Below are 26,074 nucleotides of genomic sequence, written 5' to 3' on the forward strand. Positions count from 1 at the left end.
TTCTGGATGATTGTGATGAATTTTTGCCCAAACCCGAGTCTCTTTAGTGTCTCTACGAGGTATTTGTGATCGATCCTGTCGAAGGCCTTGTTGAAGGCCACCGAAATTATGGCACCTGCGCCTCTGGTGGTGGCTGCCTGTGCTGTTATGTCCCTGTAGGTGCATGTGGCGTCAAATATATATTTTCCCTGGTACAGCACATGTTTGCCACGGACTCATGACTTTCCTCATCGCCGATTTCAGGTTGTTTGCGATGCATTTCGCTATTACTTTATAGTGGGCGTTGAGGAGCGCAATCGGGCGAAACTCTTCAATGCGGCGGGCGGCTCTCCCCTTAGGGATGGGGGTTACGGTCCCTTCGGCCAGCCCAGGTGGAATTTGCGCCCCATCGAGCATCTCGTTCACCATCTCCGTGAACTGCACTCCTGGTACGTCCCAGTACGAGGGGCAGAACTGGAGCGGGATGCCGTCGGCGGCCGGTGCTCTTGCTCTGGCGCTGGTCTCCATCGTCTCTCTGTCGTCGTCCTCGTCGACATTCTCTGTCAGCAGTGACCTGTCCGCGCCTGTCAGCACGCTCCTCGTCTGCTGCAGAATTCCAGCAGTCGCCGCGTCGTCTGTCGCTTCTCGGAAATAGCCTTCGATGTGTTTTGTTAATTCCGTTTCCTTCGTGAGCGTCTGCCCCTGCTTGTCCTGCAGCTCACTTACGCACTTTCCTGCGGCTCTCTCCCTTTCCCTATTTACAGGGTGTCCAGAAAACGACTCCCTGATTTCAAAATTAAATATCTCGAAAACAAAGATCGATAGAGGAATGCAGTAAACGGTATGTTTATTGTGAAAGCTGTAAGAAGTTTATACAGCAGTTTGAAATAATAGTTACAAAAGCTGCTAACAGATGGCGCTGTAATCGCCATACGTAATGCCTAGTATAAATAGTGATCCGAAGCCCAGAGCGATGTTCCACTATTGAAACGTGAAAGGAGGTTAGCGTACCGAAGGAAGAGATTAAAACCATCTACTCCATTGAACAACGCGTTTTTGTGGTGCTAGAGTACCACAGGTTAGAAGAGAGTCCTACGGCAACAAGGCGAAGTTCTCAAGCGCGATTTAATGTTCCAAAAGGATCCGATGCGAAAACCATTTGTACGCTCTTCGCAAAATTTCAACGAACAGGCAGCGTAACTGATGATCTAGTGGGGCATGTTGGCCGCAAGCAAACCGCTGTTACGCCTGAAAATATCGTCACAGTTTCTGGAATTATTCAGCGAAATCCAATGTCATCCGTCCGTAGAATTGCATCTGAGACTGGTTTGAAGCGTTCCAGCACACAGAAAATACTGAGAAAGAGCCTACAAATGTTTCCATCCAAAATTCAAACGCACCAGGCCATACCCATACGAGCTGTGCAACAAAGGGTTGTCTTTTCTAATCAGATGCTCACAGTGATTGATAGTGAAGGATTTGGTGTTGGGCTGCATCTGGTTTACAGATGAATGGATACGTGAATAAGCAGAACTGGCGATTTTGGGATTCCGAAAAGCCATATTGGTGTGAAACGAAACCCCTGTATTCTCCTAAAGTTACTGTGTGGGCTGCAGTATGCAGCAGAGGCATTACTGGCCCTTTTTTCATTCGAGAAACGGTCACTGGTGCACGTTACGTTGCAATTTTGGAACAATTTGTCGGCACACAGCAAGCCTTAGAGGATCGACCAGGTACTGAATGGTTTATGCGAGATGGAGCCCGACCACATCGGACCGAACAAGTGTTTCGCTTTCTTGAGGAATACTTCGGGAATAGAGTCATTGCTTTGGAATATCCCAAATTTACTGCTGCAGGCATGGATTGGCCTCCATATTCGCCGGATTTGACTCCCTGTGGCTCTTTTTGTGGGGCACAGTGAAAGACATGGTCTACCCGAAGCATCCCGCCACGCTGGACGAGCTTGAATCGGCGATCTCTGTGGCATGTGAATCCATTTCGGTTGAGACTTTTCGAAATGTGATGCCGAATTTCATTTTTCGTTTGCGTCACCTCTGTAGTGCCAATGGTGAACATTTTGAAAACATTGTGATGTGATTGTTTGCAAAGATTGTTTTCATACGATTATTTCACTTACGTATGCTGATACGAGCTGTACAGCGTACAGCGCCATCTGTTAGCAGATTTTGTAACTATTATTTCAAACTGCTGTATAAACTTCTTACAGCTTTCACAATAAACATACTGTTTACTGTATTCCTCTATCGATCTTTGTTTTCGAGATATTTAATTTTGAAATCAGGGAGTCCTCTTCTGGACACCCTGTAGGTGGTGCACGGTGAGCGGCTCTTGATCCACCTCGGCAGACGTCTTGCTTCTGGTGAGGACGCCTCTCATTTGTTGTTTCTTTATTTGAAGGAGTTTCGCCTCGGTTCTCCTTAGTCGCGGCAGGTACTGCTGGTCGTCTGCCGGTGCGTCGAGTACGCCTTTCAGGCACCGCAGGTAGAATTCGGCCGTGGTTCGCCTCCAGAAGCACCAACTGTACAGCGCTGGATGTGTGTGTTGACAGAGGTAGTTACTGCACATGTGGTGGGCCGCGAAGCCCGAGTGCGCGAATTTCGCTTCACCCTGTACACTTATGTACTGTTGTTTGTACAATAGTTGTTGTAGCCTATATCCTGATACTACAGAGTACAATTTTAGTTTCTGTGCTACTGTGTGCCAAGTGTCAGTGAAACCGTACATACAGTTGACGACGGTACAAACACTCTGATCGTAAATCCGTTCCAACGTACTTGTATGCCAGACCGTGAGCATTCTCTGTTATTGCAAAATAAATGTTGATTGACTTAAAATGAATGGATAGATCGGTTACGATGATTGGTATCTGGGGTACAAGAGAGACCTCTGCAGCTGCTTGATATGTGAGGGAAGCATCTTCAGTGACATTACATCACAGTCTTAATCCACGAACAAATAGCATTACAAAGTTTAGGATGATTCACACTGCATAACCGTATTCTAATCACAAGCCTATAAGGTAGAAATACAAATTTCTGATCATACAAGTTTATGTGAAATCCGACTTCGAGGAAGAAAACAAAACAGCACTTTGTTCGGTAGACATATATTGCTTAAAATTATATTCCCTGAGAAACAATATATGAGGGATAAAAATTTTGTATAATGGTTTAAACATTCTGCTACCGTAACAGAAGCCATCTGTGAGAAAGGAGTCGAAGCCACACTTTTCCTAATACAGAACAGCACTTTCTTTCTCGGACTCGGTTTTAACAGAAAAATATCTGCATTGTTGTTTAAGAAAATCTGTAGCCTACGTTCTTTCATGTTCTAGAGGTGACAGGGGTAAAATACAGGGAGCGAAAGGCTATTTACAATTTGTACAGAAACCAGATGGCAGTTATAAGAGTCGAGGGACATGAAAGGGAAGCAGTGGTTGGGAAGGGACTGATACCGGGTTGTAGCCTCTCCTGATGTAATTCAATCTGTATATTGAGCAAGCAGTAAAGGAAACAAAAGAAAAATTCGGGTATTAAAATCCATGGAGAAGAAATAAAAACTTTGAGGTTCGCCGATGACATTGTAATTCTGTCAGAGACAGCAAAGGACTTGGAAGAGCAGTTGAAAGGAATGGACAGTGTCTTGAAAGGAGGATATAATATGAACATCAACAAAAGCAAAACGAGGATAATGGAATGCAGTCGAATTAAGTCGGGTGATGCTGAGGTAATTAGATTAGGAAATGAGACACTTAAAGTAGTAAAGAAGTTTTGCTATTTGGGGAGCAAAATAACTGATGATGGTCGAAGTAGAGAGGATATAAAATGTAGACTGGCAATGGCAAGGGAAAGCGTTTCTGAAGAAGAGAAATTTGTTAACATCGAGTATAGATTTAAGTGTCAGGAAGTCATTTCTGAAAGTATTTGTATGGAGTGTAGCCATGTATGGAAGTGAAACATGGACGATAAATAGTTGGGACAAGAAGAGAATAGAAGCTTTCGAAATGTGGTGCTGCAGAAGAATGCTGAAGATTAGATGGGTAGATCACGTAACTAATGAGGAAGTATTAGATTGGGGAGAAGAGAAGTTTGTGGCACAACTTGACCAGAAGAAGGGATCGGTTGGTAGGACATGTTTTGAGGCATCAAGGGATCACCAATTTAGTATTGGAGGGCAGCGTGGAGGGTAAAAATCTTAGAGGGAGACCAAGAGATGAATAGACTAAGGAGATTCAGAAGGATGTAGGTTGCAGTAGGTACTGGGAGATGAAAAAGCTTGCACTGTATAGAGTAGCATGGAGAGCTGCATCAAACCAGTCTCAGGACTGAAGACCACAACAACAACAACAACAACATGTTCTTTCAATCGGTTATAAGAGCCTTGTGTAAAAATTTGAGGTAAACTATTAGAGGTTTTTGGGAACAATATTAAATAACGTTTCTGCTTTATATAGGGTGATTTTTACCGCCATGTGAAAACTCCAGGGATTGATCGATGAGAGGATATGGAACAAAAATAGTCTAACGGACTTATGTACCGAAAGGCATGGTTTCCATGCTAGAGGTCACTTATTTTGTTACAGAGAATGCGGTCCAATACGCACTGTACCATGCAGCCACAGTAAGCGTGGTTTCCTCCTAGAGGGTGGTACTGTTGCTCGTATGTCATGCCCTAGCGCCCTCTCAAGCCACAGTAATTGGTAACGTTGTGTCCGACTCACTTATCTTGCTGATTCACCGTGTAGTGGACGTGACGGAGCGTCATTCACAATGCTCCTATATTCGAATCGAGAGCTTGCCGACATGGTGTCTACTTATGGAAAGGCAAATAGCAACGGGCTACTGGAAGTAACGTTGTATCAGATCTGTTCCCGCCAACAACCACAGCTCTCAATGAAACTGGCAGAAGTAAAGCTGTGAGGACGGGGCGTGAGTCGTGCTTGGCTAGCTCTGTTGGTAGAGCACTTTCCCGCGAAAGGCAAAGGTCCCGAGTTCGAGTCTCGGTCCGGCACACAGTTTTAATCTGCCAGGAAGTTTCATATCAGAAAGTTGCCCTTGCCCCCCCCCCCCCTCCAGTACAGGGTGCGTGAGACGACCGTGTGGGACATTCTCGATGACAACTGTTGCTACCCTTATCACTTACAGCGTGTGCAGGGCTTACTAGCGACAGCCTTTCCACATCGCGATCAGCTTTGTCACTGGTTTCTTCGACTGGCAATCACGATTCCGGGATTTGTGTCATCCACCCTATCCACAGATGAGGCCACCGTTACGCGGAGTGGCATCATTAACTTTCGGGACAGTGATCTGTGGCATATTATGCAGAACCCGCAGGGTATGGTGACAGCGAATGACCAGCGTCGGTGCTGCCGGAATGTGTGGGCCGGAATAACTGGCGACCGTATTTTGGGATCGATCTTCCTTCCAAGACACATAACAGGCCGGAACTTCTTGTGGCTGACTTTATCCCCCTTGTCGGAAGAAGTGCCGTTGATGATTCGAAGGATTATACGGCTACTACGTGCAGATGCTCCAGCTAACATCGCCGCCAACGCCCGGACGCGTCTCACTCTTGTCCTCCCTTGTCGGTGGGTCACACCGAGGCGGGGTGGTTCCAGTCGTATGCTCGTTCACCGGACCTCAACCCGTGCGGTTTCTGGTTAGGGGGTCATCTCAGTAGCATCACGCAGGCAGAGCCCACTCCAGGTGTGGAGACGCTGGAGCAGTGTATCCGTGCTGCCCGTGACACTGTCCGGGTGCAGCCTGGCCAGTGCGGACGTGTCACACAGAGCACGCTGCAGCGCGTACACGGATGAGATGAGGCACATGGGAAACGTTTCCAACACGTATCGTGACTGTGGCTACATGCGGCAGCGCGTATTATACCGCAGTCTCTGCAACAATGTACGAGTGTGGTTCAGTAACTAACGTCCCATATTTTTTAAAAAAAAAATGCCATTAATATACACAGACAAACGTCCTTGTTGGTGCTTCACATTTGATGTTTATTCGGTGCGCCGGGGAAGTTTCGAACCGTTCTAGCAAGTGGCAGAGCCGTAGTACAGCGTCAAAATGGCCTCTACGTACAACCCACGCTTCAAGGAGCGTGCTGTTGTTGAATTCTTGTGTGCAGAAACAGAAACCGTGGTGAACATCCATAAACATTTGTTTGCAGTGTTTGGCGATGCTGCAGTTCATAGGAGTACAGTTGGGTGATGGGTAAAGAAAGTTAGAGCCTCGGGAAATGCAGAAACAGAGCTCCACGATCAGCCCCGCTCGGGCCGTCCTGTCGCAGCCACTGCCCCAGACGTGCTGAATCGTGTGGATGCCATTATTCGTGCCGACCGACGCAACACAACTCGAAAACTGGCTCTACAGTTGTCGGTCAGCATTGGAAGTGCGTCTGCAATGATGGAGACTCTCAGATAGTCAAAGAGGTGCCCACGATGGGTTCCACGAATGCTCACAGCGGGCCACAAGATTCAAAGAAAGACCATTTCATCTGAATTGTAGGAGCGTTCAGAAACCGACGGAGACACACTTCTGTCATGGATCGTTACAGGGGACGAAAGCTGGATGCACCACTTTGCGCCGGAAACAAAAAGGCAGTCCATGGAGTGCCATCATCCTCATTCACCACAAAAGAGAATAATCAAGACAACCATCATTGCCGGAAGAGTCATGGTGACAGTCTTCTTAGATTTTGATGATGTTATTCTCGTGGATGTGATTCCAAGACGGTTAACCATCAATTCAGAGGCGTACGTGAAGACTTCGAATAAATTCCAGAACCGTTTCGGATGTGTTCGATCGGACAAGAATCCAGTAAAAACCTTGCTCCAACACATAATGTTAATCTTTCAATCCTTATATTTACTCTATAGACATAGGTACCAATTTTATTAATGATTACAGCAGCATATTTGTTAGAAAAAAACTTAAACTCATCGGATATGTCATAGTGTTTTAAAGTAGAAAAGTTCTTTGCAAGGTCGTCAAATTTCTCTTGAGCCCCCATCTTGCCATACTCAAATCTACATCCATCGGCCTGAGTGTATTCCGTCCGCCATTTACACATACGACCGAAATACGGCCTAGTCAGAGTTGGGCGACGACGGCGTATCCAACGCCTCGGGCGCGCACGGCGATACCGAGTCCTCATCCTCATCCGACGATAAATATATGGCTTCCGCCTCCTCATCGACGTCCGAACTGTCCGACGCCATCTCCTGCTTAACATTCATACAATGAAGTATATGGCAATCTGCATGAACAACACGGAGACGTGAAATTAATGCTTCATCTCCGATATTTGCAGATGACACGGTTGTCTACAAGAAAGTAGCAACATCAGAAGACTCGTACGTACTCCAGGAGGACCTGCAGAGGATTAATGCGTGGTGCGACAGCTGGCAGCTTTCCCTAAACGTAGATAAATGTAGTATAATGCGCATACATAGGGGCAGAAATCCATTCCAGTACGATTATGCCATAGGTGGTAAATCATTGGAAGCGGTAACGACCGTAAAATACTTAGGAGTTACTATCCGGAGCGATCTGAAGTGGAATGATCACATAAAACAAATAGTGGGAAAAGCAGGCGCCAGGTTGAGATTCATAGGAAGAATTCTAAGAAAATGTGACTCATCGACGAAAGAAGTAGCTTACAAAACGCTTGTTCGTCCGATTCTTGAGTATTGCTCATCAGTATGGGACCCTTACCAGGTTGGATTAATAGAAGAGATAGACATGATCCAGCGAAAAGCAGCGCGATTCGTCATGGGGACATTTAGTCAGCGCGAGAGCGTTACGGAGATGCTGAACAAGCTCCAGTGGCGGACACTTCAAGAAAGGCGTTACGCAATACGGAGAGGTTTATTATCGAAATTACGAGAGAGCACATTCCGGGAAGAGATGGGCAACATATTACTACCGCCCACATATATCTCGCGTAATGGTCACAACGAAAAGATCCGAGAAATTAGAGCAGATACGGAGACTTACAAGCAGTCGTTCTTCCCACGCTCAATTCGTGAATGGAACAGGGAAGGGGGGATCAGATAGTGGTGCAATAAGTACCCTCCGCCACACACCGTAAGGTGGCTTGCGGAGTATAGATGTAGATGTAGATGTAGACAATGCACGCCCACACACAAGTGTGACAACCCGGGAACACATCGCCCCATTGGGTTGGAAATCATTGCGTCATCCGCCCTACAGTCCAGGCCTTGCACCCTCGGACTTGCATCTCTTTGGGCCGCCTAAAGACTCTGTATGGGGAACACACTTTGAAGATGACGAGAGTGTCAGTCATGCAGTGCATGTTTTCACTGCATGACTGACACTCTCGTCATCTTCAAAGTGTGTTCCCCATACAGAGTCTTTAGGCGGCCCAAAGAGATGCAAGTCCGAGGGTGCAGGGAATACATGCTCTTCCACAACGACGGCGTGCAGCCATAGAACGTGATGGAGACTATGTAGAAAAGTAGGACTTGGACAAGACAAGTTCATGTACAGGGTGACTATAATTAAAGTTAAACTTTCAAACCGCTGTAGAAATAACGCCACTGGTCAGAATAAAATCAAATTGCAACGGAATATTAACGGAGAAGGGGGAAAATCTATCGTAGAAGAAAAATAAACATTTACAGAATGTAGCAATAGATGGCGCTGTAGGAGTCATTGTTTAATAGAGGTTGACTACAAATGAATCCTACAACAAAGCCTAAGGTGTACGTTTGACGTCAAACAATCTGTACTGCTCAATGTGCATGGGTGTATTGGTGTCATACTGTTAATTACGTAAGCCCATCCACAAAGGCAAGGTCATATCACATGGATTGGGAAAAATCAGTTTTTAATTGTCCTGAGGACAATAACCGCATAAACAGCACCAATCATAATGAAATCGCATTATTAATTTCCTTGTGACTGGTGCAAAACGTGTTCAATACGCTGTCCACCGTTTGAGTTGAAATTGAGAAACAGCATGTTCCACAACTGTTCAAAGTGTTTCCGGGATCACGTTCAGAATGTGTTGCGCAATGCGTGCCTTCAGTGCAGCTAAGTTCGCAGTCGGAACACTGAACGCAACATCTTTCAGACAGCCCCACACCCAGAAGTCACACGGATCAAGATCAGGTGATAGAGACGGCCAGGCTGTAAGGAAATGGCGGTTGATAATTCTAGCATTTCCGAAATGGCGCTTCAGCAGCTGCTTAATTGGATTTTCAGTGTGCGGAGGTGCGCCATCTTGCATAAAAATGATTTCGTCCACACACCCACGCTGTTGGAGAGCTGGAATGAAGTGGTTGCGCAAAAGACACTCATAGCGCTTACCAGTGACGGTACAGGTAACGGGACCGGAAGCACCTGTCTCTTACAAAAAATATGGCCCTATGAAAAACGATTCCGTAAACCTGCAGCACACAGAGACATTTTCAGCATGAAGTGGTACTGGTTGGTTTGCGTGTGGATTTTCCGTTGCCCATATTCGACAATTCTGTGTATTGACATATCCTGTCTGATGAAAGTGGGCTTCGTTGTCCACAAAATCTTCCACGGTCGATCATTGTCCACTTCTGTGCGAGCAAGAAATTCTAAAGCAAACGTCTCTCTCTTGCTGGCAGGCCAACAGGAAGCAACTCGGGCACATGGGAAATTCTGAATGGACAGCAAAGAAGAATGTTTCGTAGGATTTTACGCGCCGTGCTCACGCGTACGCCCAACGTTCGGGCATTTCTCCGTGCACCACACGTTTGCACTCCACCACTCGCCTCCTCCTGCACTGCTGTGGCTTCTGCAGAGCGACGTGTGCACAGCCATCATCCTTGTAATGCGGCTTTGCGAGCAGAGCGCGATCCTGCATTGATACAGTCACGGCGAACGTCGCAGAGGTGGAAAAGCCGTGTACCCGGCGTGTTTATACCAACTTCACTGGGTCGTGCGCATGGCAGGTGTTTTCATTTACGTATTCTGACACATACAGCGCCATCTACTGATCAATCTTCACACAATTTTTTTTTTCTTCTGCCGTACGTTTTGCTCCTTCTCCGACAATATTCCGTTGCAAATTGACGTAATTGTGACCAGAGGTGTTATTTCTACAGCGTTTTGAAAGTTTAATTATAATCACTCTGTTAGTGTCACCAAATTCTGACTCTTAACAACATATATGTTGTGAGAAAAGAAATGTAGGGCATTACTTATTGAACGACCCTCGTACGGTTGAATAAATGTCCTCTAGCATAGAAACCATACACTTCCGGGCATAAGTTAATTAGACCTTTTCTGATCTGTATCCTCTCCTCAGTCAATCCCTAGAGCTTGTACATGGTGCAGAAATCATCCTATATATTAGTGTAGATGAAGCACCAACGTATTGTTTTGTCAGCACTTGGTTTCGTTGTGTCGACACGAGTGCTGGAAGACCCCTTGCAATGTATTGTTTGTGCCCGGCAGGGGCCGTACGCTCTGAAGACCGTGGACTTTGGCGCCTGCGACGACGGGGAATACCCGGGGATGCTGGTGAACGTGTCGCTGATCTTGGACGAGGCTGCCAACGAGACGGCCTACACGGGGGAGTTCACCACCAGCTACGACTACCTGGCGGACGACTGCGAGGTGAGCGCTCGGCGGCAGCGTCGCTCAGCTCTGGAGCACACGCGTGTTGTCCGATGTAAGGGGCGATTAGGCCAAGCTCTGCACCTCACCTGCTTCCGAAGCCGTTTACAATGTCGTAATATCGTTTCCACTGGGTGAACTGTGAGGAAGCACACACTAAGCGGCACTTGGCGTATTTTCATTGCTAATTACTTACAGAGAAGGCAACGGCCTTGCCGCAGTGGGAGCACCGCTTCCCGTCACATCACCGAAGTTAAGCGCTATCGGGCTGGGCTAGCACTTGGATGGGTGACCATCCGGCCTACCGAACGCTATTGGCAAGCGGGGTCCACTCAGCCCTTTCGAGGCCAATTGAGGAGGTACTTGACTGAGAAGTAGCGGTTCCGGTCTCGTAATCTGACATACGGCCTGGAGAGCTTCGTGCTGACCACATGGTCCTGCATATCCGCATACAGTGAGGCTTGTTGGCCAAGGATGACACGGCGACCGGTCGGTACCGTTGGGGCTTTATGACCAGTTCGGGCAGAGTTTAGTTTAATTACAGAGAAATAGATATCGACGTTTTTCTCCTTTTCTTTTTAATGCAACTGTAGCAATTTATCCAGGTAGAATCGCGGTTGCACGACGACGTTGCACTATTTTCGGAGTAGTTACAACACCTGTCTGGTTTGATCTTGAAGTGGTTTGCCGTCGTAACGTGGAACTCGTAATTTCTTAGCCAAATAAGAAATACGTCACGTCTGATAAAGAGCAGACAAAGTTTATAGAAAGACGTACACCATGAGCTGCATTAGAACTATTTTATTTGCCAAAATCGGTTTTCCGGGTTAATAACACATCACCAGTGGCATTTGATACACAGGAACAAACGATTGTATGTACATCTATTTCTACAAAATGATAACTGTACATATATAGCAGTAATATAAGTCTACTTACATTATGCTTTATATAGCAATGACATATCTGTCAGTTAATATGACAGGATCTGAAATATTTCCCATAACATACACCGAATCGCAAAAGAAACTGGTATAGGCTTCCGTATTCAAATGCAGAGATATGTAAAAAGGCAGAATAGGCGCTGCGGTCGGCAACGCCTGTATAAGACAAGTGTCTGGCGCAGTTACTAGGTCGGTTACTGGTTGGTGCTACGGTCATCGGTCCCTAGGTCGGTTACTGTTGCTTTGGCAGGATATCAAGATTTAAGTGAGTTTGAAGGTCGCGTTATAGTTGGGGCATGCGGGATGGTACACAGCATCTCTGAGGTAGCGATGAAGTGGGGATTTTCCCGGATGACCATTTCACGAGTGTACCGTGAATATCAGGAATCCGGTAAAACATAAAATCTCCGACATCGGTGCGGCCGGAAAAAAACCCTGCAAGAACAGTACCAACGCCGACTGAAGAGAATCGTTCAACGTGACAGAAGTGCTACCCTTCCGTATCTTGCTGCAGATTTTAATGCTGGCCCATCAGCAAGTGTCAGCATGCGAACCATTCAACGAAACATAATCGATATGGGCTTACGGAGCCGAAGGCCCACTCATGTACACTTGATCACCACACGACACAAACCTTTACGCCTCACCTGACCCGTCAACACCGACAGTGGATCGTTGATGACTGGAAACATGAGGCCTGTACGGACGAGTACCGTTTGGAATTGTATCGAGCGGATGGACGTGTATGGCAATCGAGACAACCTCGTGAACCCATCGACCCTGTATGTCACCAGGGGACTGTTAAAGCTGGTGGAGGCTGTGTAATGGTCTGGGCCGTGTGCAGTTGAAGTCATGTGGGACTCCGGATACGACTAGATACGACTCTGACAGCTGAAGCGCACGTAAGCATCCTGTCTGACCACCTGCATCCACTCATGTCAATTGTGTATTCCTACGAACATGGGCAATTCCAGCAGGACAATGCGACACCCCACACGTCAAGAATTGCTGCAGAGTGGTCCCAGGAACAATCTTCTGAGTTTAAACACGCGTTGGCCACGAAACTCCCTAAATATCTGGACTGCCTTGCAACGTGCTGTTCAGAAGAGATTTCCACCCCCTAGTAATTTTACGGATTTATGCACAGCCCTTAAGGATTCATGCTGTCAGCTTCCTCCAGCGTCTTCTGCCAGCGTGTGGTTCAAATGGCTCTGAGCACTATGGGACTTAACTTCTGAGGTCATCAGTCCCCTAGAACTTAGAACTACTTAAACCTAACTATCGTAAGGACATCACACACATCTATGTCCGAGGTAGGGTTCGAACCTGCTACCGAAGCGGTCGCGCGGTTCCAGACTGAAGCGCCTAGAACCACTCGGCCACAGCGGCCGGTCGTGTGTAGTGCCAACATTAATATTTGGAGGCGGTGGTGTTACGGTGTGGTCGTGTTAATAATGGAGGGGGCTGGCACCCCTTGTTTTCCGTGGCAGTATCACAGCACAGGCCTGCATTGATGTTTTAAGCAGCTTCTTGCTTCCCACTGATGAAGAGAGATTCGGGAATGACGATTGCGTCTTTCAACACGATCGAGCACCTATTTATAAAGCACGGCCTATGGCGGAGTGGTTACACGACAGTAAATTTCTTGTAATATACTGGCCTACATTGAGTCCTAACCACAATCCTATAGAACACCTTTGGGATGTTTTGGAACGCCGTCTTCGTGCCAGGCCTCATCGACCGACATCGATACCTTGAAAGGGTCCTGTAGCCACCTTTCATTAGTCCGGTAGCCCATTTTCTCTAGCATTTCTCTTTCTGTTCCTTGTTTATAACTCTCATAGTGGTGTGACTCAATGACTGTGTTTATGTGTCGTTGCTAGAGGGTGGCGTAGTCTGCTACAGAAAGTCTGCGATAGTCATACAGATACAGCAGCAGTTGTACAGAATAGCCAACTCTCGTAGTGGTCAAGTAGGCAAAGAGGTTTGCGCTACTTGTGAGAAGTCCACCTGCGTTAGGTTGGTAGCGGAAATGGCGTCTTTGGGTTTTCCGAGCCACGCGGAGGGTGGAAGAGGCTGGAGAAGAAAAAGCGAGGCAGTCTGCCGCCAGTACGGGAAGCGTCCACAGCTGTGCTCCAGTCAAAGAAGGGTGAGTTAGACTGACCGCGTGGCGCGTTGTTACTTGGCGAGAGGAGAGCTGTTAGCTTTTGGTCTCGCTTTTCAACTCTGAAAGATTGCTTTGCCTTGTCACAGCAAGGAATGCAAAACCTGGGCGGATTTCTCTTTTAGTAAATGGATCCGCCGGAAGAGCGCCACACAAAGGTGTCGATGAGAAGTGAGCACTCGCTTCTGTATGAATGTCTGTTTGCCTTCAGCTGTGCCTGTATGAGCTTTTATTTTCCTAAATATTAATAGCTTCGCCTTCTCTTAAAATTTCCTTGCTTTATGTATCTTTCGGCCGTGGGGGGCCAACCACGTGGTTGAGTTTGTCGGGCTACCGTCATCACTAACTGTCCGATCTCATGTTTGTTTTAAAGAATGTTAACTCTTCATAATTGTGTGATGTGATATTGTTACAACTTGGCCACGATACCTAGAAATAGCGTCTCCACAAACCATGTGGGCACGCGGGTGTACTGCAAAACGTGTACCGTTTCACGAATTATTGCGATCAGTTATCAGGCAACAGCAGTTGTATGAATGATTCACACCAATGATTTTAGGTGTAGATTATAACGGTGAATGTATCGATGCTTTTCTTTAATGTTTTAGGAATTAATGTTACCGGGAATTGTGTACATGCCTCACATCCATATCTTAGGATTAAATGATTTTATCTACAATTTTCTCTTGTGCTCCGTGGTTACATTTTTGCACCTAAGCACAGGTCCAGTGGTTAGTTTCTCCCTTTATTTTAAAACAAATGCCTTAGATTACGTCTTATTTTCAGGTGTGTTGCTGGGAGCTGATCTACTGCACAGTGTTCTTGCATGTGCTATTTTATTTTAAATGGTCACGGGCAATACTATTAATTACATCGCATCCCCTATGAGCGATATCACGACGTATGCATTTTTATGAGTTTTTGCTCTGTGATCGAATTAATTTATTTTCCGACTCAGTTAAACCTTTGATTAGTTGTATGGTTGGACTCGGTGGCGACCCTGAGTGAAGAATGGGCTGCCATTCCCCAACAAATATTCCAGCATCTGAACGTATGCCTGCGAGAGTGGAAGCTGTCATCAAAAGGGTGGACCAACACCATACTGAATTCCAGCATTGCCGATGGAGGGCGCCACGAACTTGTAAGTCATTTTCTGCCAGGTGTCCGGATACTTTTGATCACATAGTGTAAGTGTAACATAGATATGAAAGTTGACTTAACGTCATCTGGTGGTAATTAAATGCATATCCTGGTAATAAGAGAAACGACAATGAAACGATCTGGACAAGAAGTAACTGCAAACTGACTTTGGTTTTGGGGCGAAGTGGAAAGACCAAATCATAAGAAGCAGTTCTTATAAACGAAAATGGAAACATGCAATACTTAATTGGAAGGAAGAGAATGAAGGATAGTCAGTGTAAGAATAAAACTTCAAGGAACAAAAACTGGAATTAATTTGTGTATGACCCTAACAAAGCAGCAACTGACGAGATGAAGACGAGTTTATTCGACGGCTTGCAAGAAGTGGTTGACGAATTTACAGATGGAAGCAAATTATTAATAATGACGGACTTAAGTGGGTGAAGTGGGAAAAGATTAAATGATTAAGCTGTAGAGAACGGTAACGGAATGAGGCTGATTAACTTGTGTAAGGTTCACAAGAGTACTCGTATGAATGCCCCACCCCAGCACAGAGATATACATAAATACACTTGGGTCAGTCTGTCAAGGGACCTAAAATCCATTACAGAATGTGTAAGAGTTCTGAGGCACCGGGTAATTCAGGTGCAAGATGTAAGGTTAAAAACAGGAATAGACTGTGGCTCTGATCATTTTATTGCTTTTCTGATTAAGACCATGATAAAACAGGAGCAGAAGGAGGAGGACTCTGGAAGTGCAGGGCGGGTCAGAAGACGCAGTACACCCTTCTATGTCGAAAACCCTGCAGGAATGGGGAGACCTGAACATTGCGCTAAGGTATGGTGAGGTGATCTCTCCTTTGCTGTACATACACAACATGGGCGCCATCTTGCAATCTGCTATTTTGAATCGAAGTCGGTATTCTTAAGTGGAAAGACGGTTACGTGATATATCAAATAACATCAGCATTTTCCGACAGGCACATTCCTACAAACAAATTCGAAGTAGCAGTTATGGTTCTAAAGTTATAACACATTTTTCTTGGCATTACGAGGGGGACTGTTCTCCATAAAAAAACAGTCACTGAATGTGTTCAGCACGTTGTCGCTTTCGGTCAACGCTCATTTCAAGGCGCTGAATCCTATCGTCATGCACTCGCAGAAGGATTTCTGCAGAGATGTTGGCACACGTTTCTTCAGTGCGTTCTTCGAGATGATAATCAGTTTTTTATTTTCTCTGCATATACGAGCTGCTTTAAATGACCCCACAGGTAAAAGGCAAGCAATGTGAGATCAGACTGTGTGGACGATGTGGCCTATTTTACACCATACTTTAATTCTACGTGACGATGCTTTGCTGAGTGTATTTACATGTTTTGATGATGCCATTACGGTTTTAACACATTAGGACACGGTGTAGAACAGGTACGCTTTACCTTATTTTATCTGTACATTCCCAGTTTGTATCAGAGTATATCGTGATAGGAAGCACTGTATTGTTTTGAAAGATAGACTGCCCACTAGTCATTACTGATTGAAATCGGTCACTGTCGAAAGACTTTGTATCGTGGTCAAAGAATGGAATAAAAAACATTAGACAGTACTTGGATCACTGTTTACATTAGTGACTATGCAGCAGCTTGTGAAACTTCCTTCTGTTACCTATATAAACCCGACCCCAATTACAAGGAATTTGATATACACAGGGTGTAGTCAAAGGATGTCGTATATCTTTTGTCGATCTTAAACATCCTTTTATTTTACTGGTGGGTCTGAAGGCAGTTTCCATCAGGATTGTTGGTATTTTTAAAAATATCAGAAGTCTGATATATCAATATTTAAGAAAGTAACAATACGGCTCTCAATACACCGAGAAAAAGTATTGATTTATATACACGACTAAAAATACTGACGTACCGGCTTCACATAGCATATATGCTGCCGCTCTTAGAGCTCTAATTATAAGTATTGATTTATTACTAGATACAAACTATCAGCCTTCCTATCCCCCTTCGACCAAGAATTGGTCACGCCTGGTGATAACCCTTTGCTAACAATGGTAACTGCAAGTAAGTGGAACAATATGAGGCGTCAGATGGATCCTTCGTTCCGTTTCGTCACGCATCGGATTTGTCCGGAACACTTCATGTCGGCTTCCATGCTTTTCTTTTTTCATTTCTGCCAACGCCAGCGACGTAGCACTTGTGTCAAAACCACGTGCTGGAGCTGAAAGCTACAGTTTCTGTTGGTAGCGCCAAGCGCCGGTTCCGTCAACATTTCCCCTCACACGTATCTGCCCACCGCAGAGACCAATCTAGTCATTTATATTTTTCCAATGTGCAAATATGTGTGAAATTTTACGGGACTTAAGTGCTAAGGTCATCAGTCCCTAAGCTTACACACTAGTTAACCTAAATTATCCTAAGGCCAAACACACACACCCGTGCCCGAGGGAAGACTCGAACCTCCGCCGGGACCAGCCGCTCAGTCCACGACTGCTGCGAAATAGACCGCTCGGCTAATCCCGCACGGCTTTTATATTTTTGTTCATCCTTTTCAGCAACTGTTTTAGAATGCCGATGTGAAGAAACAACACACTAGTTGTGTTAAAAATTGTTTTTTAATGCAACTAGTGTGCTGTTTCTTCACATTGGAAATCTTGTTATTCCATTTCCCCCACACTGCAAACATCCCCCCCCCCCCCCCCGGACATACTTCTTCTCGTGTATCACATATGCTTGCTTCACACCGTCAAAGAGAGAGACTGGATGTCAGGATAGCTCAAAAGCAGTGAGAGTCCTTCACACATCGGCACTTGATATCGCCATTTTGATGTCTATATATCGTGGAATAAATATCGCCTATATTTATCGACATTTTTGGAAGAAATATCGTTATTTTATCAACAGACCCAATTTGCAAACTATACTTGCTCAGCACTTTCCCAATGCGATCTGTAATCATACTGATGAACGGAAGGAAATCTTTCCCTTTGGGTGACCGTTGGTCCTCGTCCATCCTGATTCTCTCCCTATTGCGAAGTGCTCAATATATCTCCATGTTCCAATAACCATCTTTCTTGAATGTCGACCGTAGATTTCAAGCACATCTTTTAAATAAGTCGGTTCACAAGTTTTGTCCACCCTGACCACCAAGGTTTTAATCATACCTCTTTTTGGTTGGGGTGGTGGTCAGAATCTTTGTGCAGGTAATGGTCAGTGTGCGTGGCTTTTTCGTGCACCCTATAGCGCAACGTCCCGTATCCTCACTTGATAAGAGACACACGCGAGCAAGTCAGTTGGCCATTATTCTCCGTCTCCGTACTAAATTGTAGTTTCGAGTTGATACTCTTGAGATGTCTCAGGAAGGCATAGAATTCCTCTGCACCGTGCGTTCACACTACGAAAGTATCGTCGGCGTAACGGTACCACGGTGCTGGTCCTTTACTGGCAGTGTGCAACGCCCATTGCTCAAAATTCCCTGTAAACAAATCGGCCACAGCCGGACTAAGAGCCACCCAGCCAAGGGAGTCGGAGAGGAAATGTTAGGAGAAAGTTTTATATATCTAGCACGGCGTATTAGCTCAGAAGTTTTAAGTGACGAAAACCATTGTACTTAATTTGACAGTCCACGGTCGTGAAAAGACATTAAGGTGTGAGACTTGTCCTTCCTGTAAAGCAATTTTACAGCTTCTTGCGATTCCTCCTTTTTTTTGCCCCATTTCTCTAAGAACAGCACCTCTCCTTTTGGACGACGACCTGTAGGCTAATTAATCAAATTTACAAACTGCCTGTGGTCTTCTGTCTCGGGTTCTTTGGCCGACGTTTGTCTGATGATTTTTCCCGACATCGCTGCAGCACGAGAGTCCAGAATCCGCCTACCTTGATGCTTTCTTCTTTCTTGCTGAAGCTATTCTCGTGTTTGTGTATTTCCACAGCTTCTGTGAACAAGCGGGTGTGATAGTTCTTCTCTACAGCCAGAACTTCCGTGTTGGCTAACTGTACTACGTGGTCGGTCTCATACAGCGCGAGATCTGCCACGGCCGATTTCTTTCCGAGCCTGCAATGTCGCTTATGTCGTGTGCTCCTGGTGTTGACTGATCGTCCACTCATTCCGACATAAACTTTTCTGCATGTGCACCGTATGCAGTATATTCCCGACATTGCAAGTGGGTCCTTTCTCCTTTGCCGATTTCAGACACTCTGTGATCTTCTTTGTCGGTACGTAAATAGTCTTTACGCCGTGTTTGCGCAATATACGGCCGATACTGTCCCTCACTCTAGGAATGTGTATTAATCGTGCCTCTTTTCTGGCTAGGGTGGTGGTTAGACAGTTTGTGCAGGTAGCGGTCCGTGAGCGTCAATTTTCGATACACCTCGTCTCCCACGTTTCCACCGTCGCTTGTGCCCAGCACGTCTAGATATGGTAGGTTTTTGTCCTTTTCTGCTTCCCTGGTAAATTTTATGCTGGCGTGGAGGCTGTTAAAGTGTCTTAGGAAGCTGTTTGTAACCATGGTTCCGCGCATCAAAGGTATGATCTACGTGTCTGTACCGCACTTTACAGGGCGCCAATCTAGTGCCTGTGCTTCGAAATGTTCCATGAAGAAGCTGGCCACCACTGAACTAAGATGGCTACCCACGGCGACTCGTTGCTGCTGTTCATAGAGGTTGCCACTCCACGTGAAATAGCTCGCGGTGAGACACGCATGAAAGAGCTTGGCGACGTCCTGCGTGAAAATGGGACTGAAGTGCTCCAGAGAGTAAACAAAGAAACAACATCGTATCTGACCAGGATGTCGTTCGGTGCATGTTTTAGTTTCTTCAGCTTCTTAATGAAATGTCCTGAGTCGCCGGCCGGTGTGACCGAGCGGTTCTAGGCGCTACGGTCGCAGGTTCGAATCCTGCCTCGGGCATGGATGTGTGTGATGTTCTTAGGTTAGTTAGCTTTAACTAGTTCTAAGTTCTAGAGGACAGATGACCTCAGATGTTAAGTCCCATAGCGCTCAGAGCCATTTTTTTGTCCTGAGTCCTTTATGTATGTGTCAGTCTTCACCACTTGCGGCTGGAGCAGAGATGCCAAGTTTTTCGCCAGTTTATACGTCGGTCACCCAGGACCGCTAACAATAGGTCTCAGTTGAAAGTTAAATGGTTCAAATGGCTCTGAGCACTATGAGACTTAACTTCTTCTAAGGTCATCAGTCCCCTAGAACTTAGAACTACTTAAACCTAACTAACCTAAGGACATCACACACATCCATTCCCGAGGCAGGATTCGAGCCTGCGAGCGTAGCGGTCGCGCGGTTCCTGACTGTAGCGCCTAGAACCACTCGGCAACTCTGGCCGGCAGTGGAAAGTTATCCATACAGACGAGACAGTAGAACTTCTGTGTTTCGCAGCTTCCTCTGTACGTACGCCGGCAGAGAAGATGCCTTGATTAACCAATCCATGTTCCATGTGGTACGCTGCGTCGGATATGCGCTTAGTTTTCGGTACGTCGTGGGACCTAAGAGGTCCCGGATCTTCAGCTCATAATCTTCGGTGTTCATTACGACGGTTGCATTTCCCTTATCGGCAGGCAGTAACAATATACTACTGTCGGCCTTAAGCCTCTTCATAGCTTGTACCTCTTCTTTCTTCAGGTTGCATGCAGATTGTTTGATAATCGTTCGATAAAATTGTGAAAGCACAGCACACTAGCACGTAAAATTTTTTTTTTATTCATCCCCTTTCAGAATAATGAACTCGTGCTGCAAGATTCTAATAACACTTAGGGTTCTGAAACTGTTCACTCTGGGATGACGTTTCCAACACTAGCGTCGACATTAAGCATTATTCACGTACACAGCCTGAGCACTTACTGCGGCGCCTCTGTAATGTAGCACGGCGTCTTTAACGGCTCCGGCCAACTCCAAACGACAGCCCACTACTGCCCCGCGCTGCACTCTCCAAACAAGCAGCGTTGTGGATACCAGAGAGCATGGCGAGTAGAAGAGAAAGTGTGTTGACTCCTCTAGTTGACCGGTTCTGCCGCGAGAGGGCATAGGAAGAAGAAGAGAAAGTGTGTTGATTCCTCTAGTTGACCGGTTCTGCTGCGAGAGAGCATAGGGAGAAGAAGAGAAAGTGTGTTGACTCCTCTAGTTGACCGGTTCCGCCGCGAGAGAGCATAGGAAGAAGAAGAGAAAGTGTGTTGACTCCTCTAGTTGACCGGTTCTGCCACGAGAGGGCATAGGGAGAAGAAGAGAAAGTGTGTTGACTCGTCTAATTGACCGATTCTGCCCCGAGATGTTAGCTGCTCCGCTTGTAACCCATGGCAATTTCAATGCACGAACACGGTTAACGAACCGGATCTTATATAATTGAATGCAAAATATGTTGGTTTAATTAACGTACCTCAGCGGACATCAGTTGCCAGGTGGTTTTGATTAGTTTCCAGGAAGAGTTCGACATTTTTGATTTTTGGAGGCCTTTATGTAACGATTAATCAGTTTAGATTTGTTGATTCGATGCCATCTAATCTCGTGGCTTATTTTACCCTCGACAATATTTTGCCATTGGCTACTGAGTTACTGAGCAATGCAAAGCTAATCTTAAAGTTGCTTCGTAGAAATGGCATCAGATGCAACTGAATTCAAGTTAATTTGTGGCAAATTATCAATTTCATGAATTCAGGACAATTATCCTTGCGATCAGTTCCTTGACAAAGTTATGAGTGATGCACTCGTCATTAAGGAGTATATTTCTTTTATCACAAAAATTATTTCTTACGCATTTTATTACATAAATGGTGTGTGAAAATTACCACGTTCTGATTTCGTCAAATGGATTTGGTATAAAACACGTTATTTTTTATGCCATCAGTTCCAAGACACCACCAGACCTTTTTATTCGGATGACTGTCATCAGAAGACAATACACTAATTCTTGTTCCACGTTGCTCGAGAAGTTGTGTTACGGCTTACATACACTGCGAAAAGTTGATTCGAGCTACGGAGCAGAAAGGCGTGATTTGAAAGTTTACCCTTAGAATTGTCTGGATTATATTTCCCTAAATTAACGGAATAGTGCATTTTCAGCCAAGTTCAACTGAATGGCAGTTTTTCTTGGAACTTATTTTCGTGAAAAAGCAGCATACCTATGCGTTTATTTTTATCTTGTAATAATTCCCAGTTGCTTCCAACGAATATGTATTAATTACGTTTGCCTATTTGAGACTGTTTAGTAAATTTCTGAGTTATTTCGTAAGGAAGTGGCAACAATCCGTGCTAAAAGCAATATATGTATCCTTTGGACGACTTAGTTTTCAAAAGTAGGACGTCAATAACAAATACATTATCATACTAAAGTGAGCTATTATTTATCACTTACCATGTGTCAGCTATGCTTCTTACTGAGTTTAGAATGATATAAATTGTACAAGGTCTCATTCCCTCGTCTTATGCTTTTAAGAAGTGAGCAGCTTTTGCAGTAGAGTTATTTTGGAATTCTCTGTTCCCATATTCTCACGTAATCACACAATTTCCAGTTTCTTACACGTGAGTGTTCTTTTTACTGAAATTATAGTTGCGTCCGGCATTGATTTGTTTTGTATATTTTCCTCGACTGAAGAAACACTGGCGCACATCACAACTTTCTCTGCTTTACAATATTCTGGTCTTTTTGTGAGTGCTTTACTGGCAATTTTCTTTTCAGTAATATCTTAAAAAGATATTACGGTAAACTAGGAAATAACCGGGGAACAACCCCGGCTTTTAGAGACTATGTTTTTTGTCACGTAATTTCAACTTGTTTACCGCCGACGATAAACATTTTCGTTCTTGTAAGAAGTTCCCCTGCGAATCATGAGCCGCACACTAATCAGTTTCGACTCATATCTCTGTCATTTGGAGGAACTGTTGTCACTGATTTTAAAAATTCAGCTCCGTTCTTCAAATATCTGAAACATATTTCCTTTATTTTCTCTGTAACTGGGTCTGTACGCTGCAACTAACATGTAGATTTATTCCTTCTTCTCCTTATTTCAATACGGATAGAGAGAAGTCATAACAGGAGACTGGATCTCTTCAACGTTTCCGACACAACACCGTTAGCAAGACCACAAAGTAAGCACACAAAGTACACGGTCCTATACAGAAACGCACCACGACGGTTCTCATTCCTCAAGCGACAGTGCTGCTCGTAGTTTGCGGGCACGCCACCTGTCCTGTGCTACCTGTGTTAACGAGCACTTCCTCTTCTACTCGCTATGTAGAGAGGTTTAACCACACGTTGCCACAGCTCACAGATACCATATTCGTTCTAACGAAAAAAGGCGCTGCAATTGTATCCTCACATCCAAGGAATTCTTAAGTTTTCGACGAGGAATTCCTCATGTGCAATGCGATTTTCAAGAAAAAAAAATTCAAATGTAATACCGAACTGCCGGCAGGAGTGACCGTGCGGTTCTAGGCGCTGCAGTCTGGAACCGAGCGACCGCTACGGTCGCAGGTTCGAATCCTGCCTCGGGCATGGATGTGTGTGATGCCCTTAGGTTCCTTAGTGTTAAATAGTTCTAAGTTCTAGGGGACTGATGACTTCAGAAGTTAAGTCCCATAGTGCTCAGAGTCATTTGAAGTCCCCCATTCAGGACTCCAGGAGGGTATGTCAAGGGAGAGATGATTATGAGAAAAATACGGAATAATCAACGAAAGGATAACGTTCTACGTGTTAGGGCGTCGAATGCCGGAAGTTTGAACATGGTAGGGTAGCTAGAAAATCTGAATAGGGAAATGCATCTTGTGCATACAACCTGATGGTATGAACAACATACAAAAGAATGGAAAAGAACATTGACGATCTGGTAGATGACGATCAGTTTTGGTTTGGGAAACGTAGATCACCAGAGAGGCAGTTCTGCTTTTGGGCTTGATAGTGGAAGCAAGACTGAAGTATAATCAAGATAACGCTCATAGGATTTGTCAATCTAGAAAATCGATTATGTGAAATGATGCAAGATGTTCGAAGTTTAGAGAAAAGTAACAGGAAGCTACAGGGAAAGACGAGTGACATACAATATGTACATAAACCACGAGTGTACAATAGGATAAGAAAGGAATTAAGATAGGGATGCAGTCTTTCAGCCCTATTGTTCAATCTATACATCGAAGAAGCAATGAAGGAAATAAAAGGAAGGTTAAAGAGTAAGATTAAAGTTCATGGTGAAATTATACCAATGATAAAATTCGCTGATGGTATTGCTATCTGGATGAAAGTGTTATATCCTAGCCAGTAATGCCACCCGAGCCCGCTGCCAAAAGGTTGGCAGCATCAAAGTCCGGACGCCGTCCGCATAAGCAGCGCCAGCGAGACAGGAAATCGCCGCAAGTCTGCGCGCGCCACCGCTGGCTTCTGGCTTCTTAAGCGCTGGAGTCGCGAGCGCTAGGACAGTTCTGTATTCGCCGCTCACTTGTATACTCGCCCCCGAATTGTGTACTTGCTAGTCAGTTGTGTGTTCATCGCAGCAGAGTTGTTGTTTGTCGTCAGCCGACGCTGACCTAGCCGCTCCGACTCGAACTAGACAGATTTCTGTAGACACGGAGTTCACTACTGTGTTTCTGTATCTTCGTTAATAAAGATAGGTACCGACTTTTATTTAATCAGAGTGTTTGGGTTTTCATCTTTCTGTTCACTGTTCCAGCAGACCGGTCGGCCCGCTATTAAAAGTGTGGCGGTGACTTCGTAAGCCGTTCTACAGCGAATTGCTTGTCGGTACGAACGCCACCACAAAACTGGCGACGAGGACTTCCGAACTCGTGTGCAGGGCTGGTTCAACTTGTTTCTGGTTATACTAATTATAGCGATAAAATTTTGGGGGATGGTTTAATTTGTGTTCACTATGTCTGCCGACTTATAAAAGTTGATCTTGTTACAAAGTCTGGCAAATACAAAGTCTGGTGGAAGCAATCGCCAAACAAGCGGCTAATCCTCCGACACAAAAGGAACAAGCACAGGCAGCACCACCTTTCCGTGCTTTTGATGCATCACGAGAAGAATGGCGAGAATATTTCGCGCAGTTGCAGGCGCACATGACAGTCTACAAAATCACGGGTACTGAGCGGCAGCTTTATTTAATTTCCACTGCAGGCGTGGAAGTCTATCGACTACTTTGTAAGTTGTTCCCGCAATGCCAGCCAGAAGCTTTAGACTATGACGTTGTTGTTCACAAGCTTGCTGAGTATTTCGAGTCGCGAGTTCGTGTGGCAGCAGCCAGATTCAAGTTCTTCAGATTAAAGAAACTGCCACATCAATCTAATAAACAGTGGTTAACAGATTTACGGGGCCTCACCCGTCAGTGCCGATTTAATTGTGTGTGTGGAGCTTCCTACAGTGATGTCATGTTACGAGACGCTATTACTCAAAACATTGCAGATTCTCGTATTCGTGCTGCTATCTTAAAGTTGCCTGACCCGTCATTAGAGACTGTGATGAACATCATTGAAGCCCAGGATACTTTTGACTATGCTGAGTGTGAGTTAGATCAGCCATGTATTTCTCAAATTGCCTGTGCTAAGCAAGTTATGTCACGCCCGCGGCCCCACCGGCAGAGTCAGCCTGTAAACACTAGCCGGCCGCGTCATGTTAAACACATTCGTCAGCCGCGTGTGCAAAATGATAGAGTTAAGTCTTGCCCTAAGTGTGTTCTTGTTCATCCTCGTGAACGTTGCCCGTTAAGAAACGCGGTTTGTCACTTTTGTCACAGGAAAGGACACATCCAGACTGTTTGTTTGCGTAAACGCAAGAACAATTCTAGTGCTGCCCAGCCCATGGATATTCATGTTCTTCAAAGCCAGCCCGCCCAGAAGGTCGCGTTTAAAGACTCTTCCACGGTTCGTGTGGGTAATAAACTTGTTCGCAATAAGCCACCCACCCAGCCCTCTGCTATGCGACCCAAGCGTAATTCAAACGCTGTAAAACGTAATGTACAGACTGCAAGTGAAGCGGGAGTTGTTGTTCCACCCGCCCAACCCACGAGTTGTCGTAAGCAGCGAATACGCGCTAAACGCGCTGATTTTGTGTCTTCTGCCTCCACTGCACCGATCCAGAGACAGTGTAATAAACTATTTGTGAAGCTACGCATCCAGGATAAGACCTTCAATTTTCAATTAGACACTGGTGCGTCTGTGACTCTCATAAATAGTGCTACGTATGCGGCTATCGGCCGCCCTAAACT

General features: G+C 45.4%; 1 protein-coding gene across 1 annotated transcript in view; it reads left to right on the forward strand.

Annotated features, from left to right (window-relative positions):
- LOC124720429 overlaps nt 1-26,074 on the forward strand; it is a 130,384-nt gene that overhangs the window by 29,567 nt on the left and 74,743 nt on the right. Inside the window, exon 2 of the mRNA XM_047245778.1 lies at nt 10,461-10,622. Coding sequence (XP_047101734.1) covers nt 10,461-10,622 — 162 coding nt within the window. The remainder of the gene's footprint in view (nt 1-10,460; nt 10,623-26,074) is intronic.

This window comes from Schistocerca piceifrons, chromosome 11 (assembly GCF_021461385.2).
Source record: "Schistocerca piceifrons isolate TAMUIC-IGC-003096 chromosome 11, iqSchPice1.1, whole genome shotgun sequence".
NCBI classification, from domain to species: Eukaryota; Metazoa; Arthropoda; class Insecta; order Orthoptera; family Acrididae; genus Schistocerca; species Schistocerca piceifrons.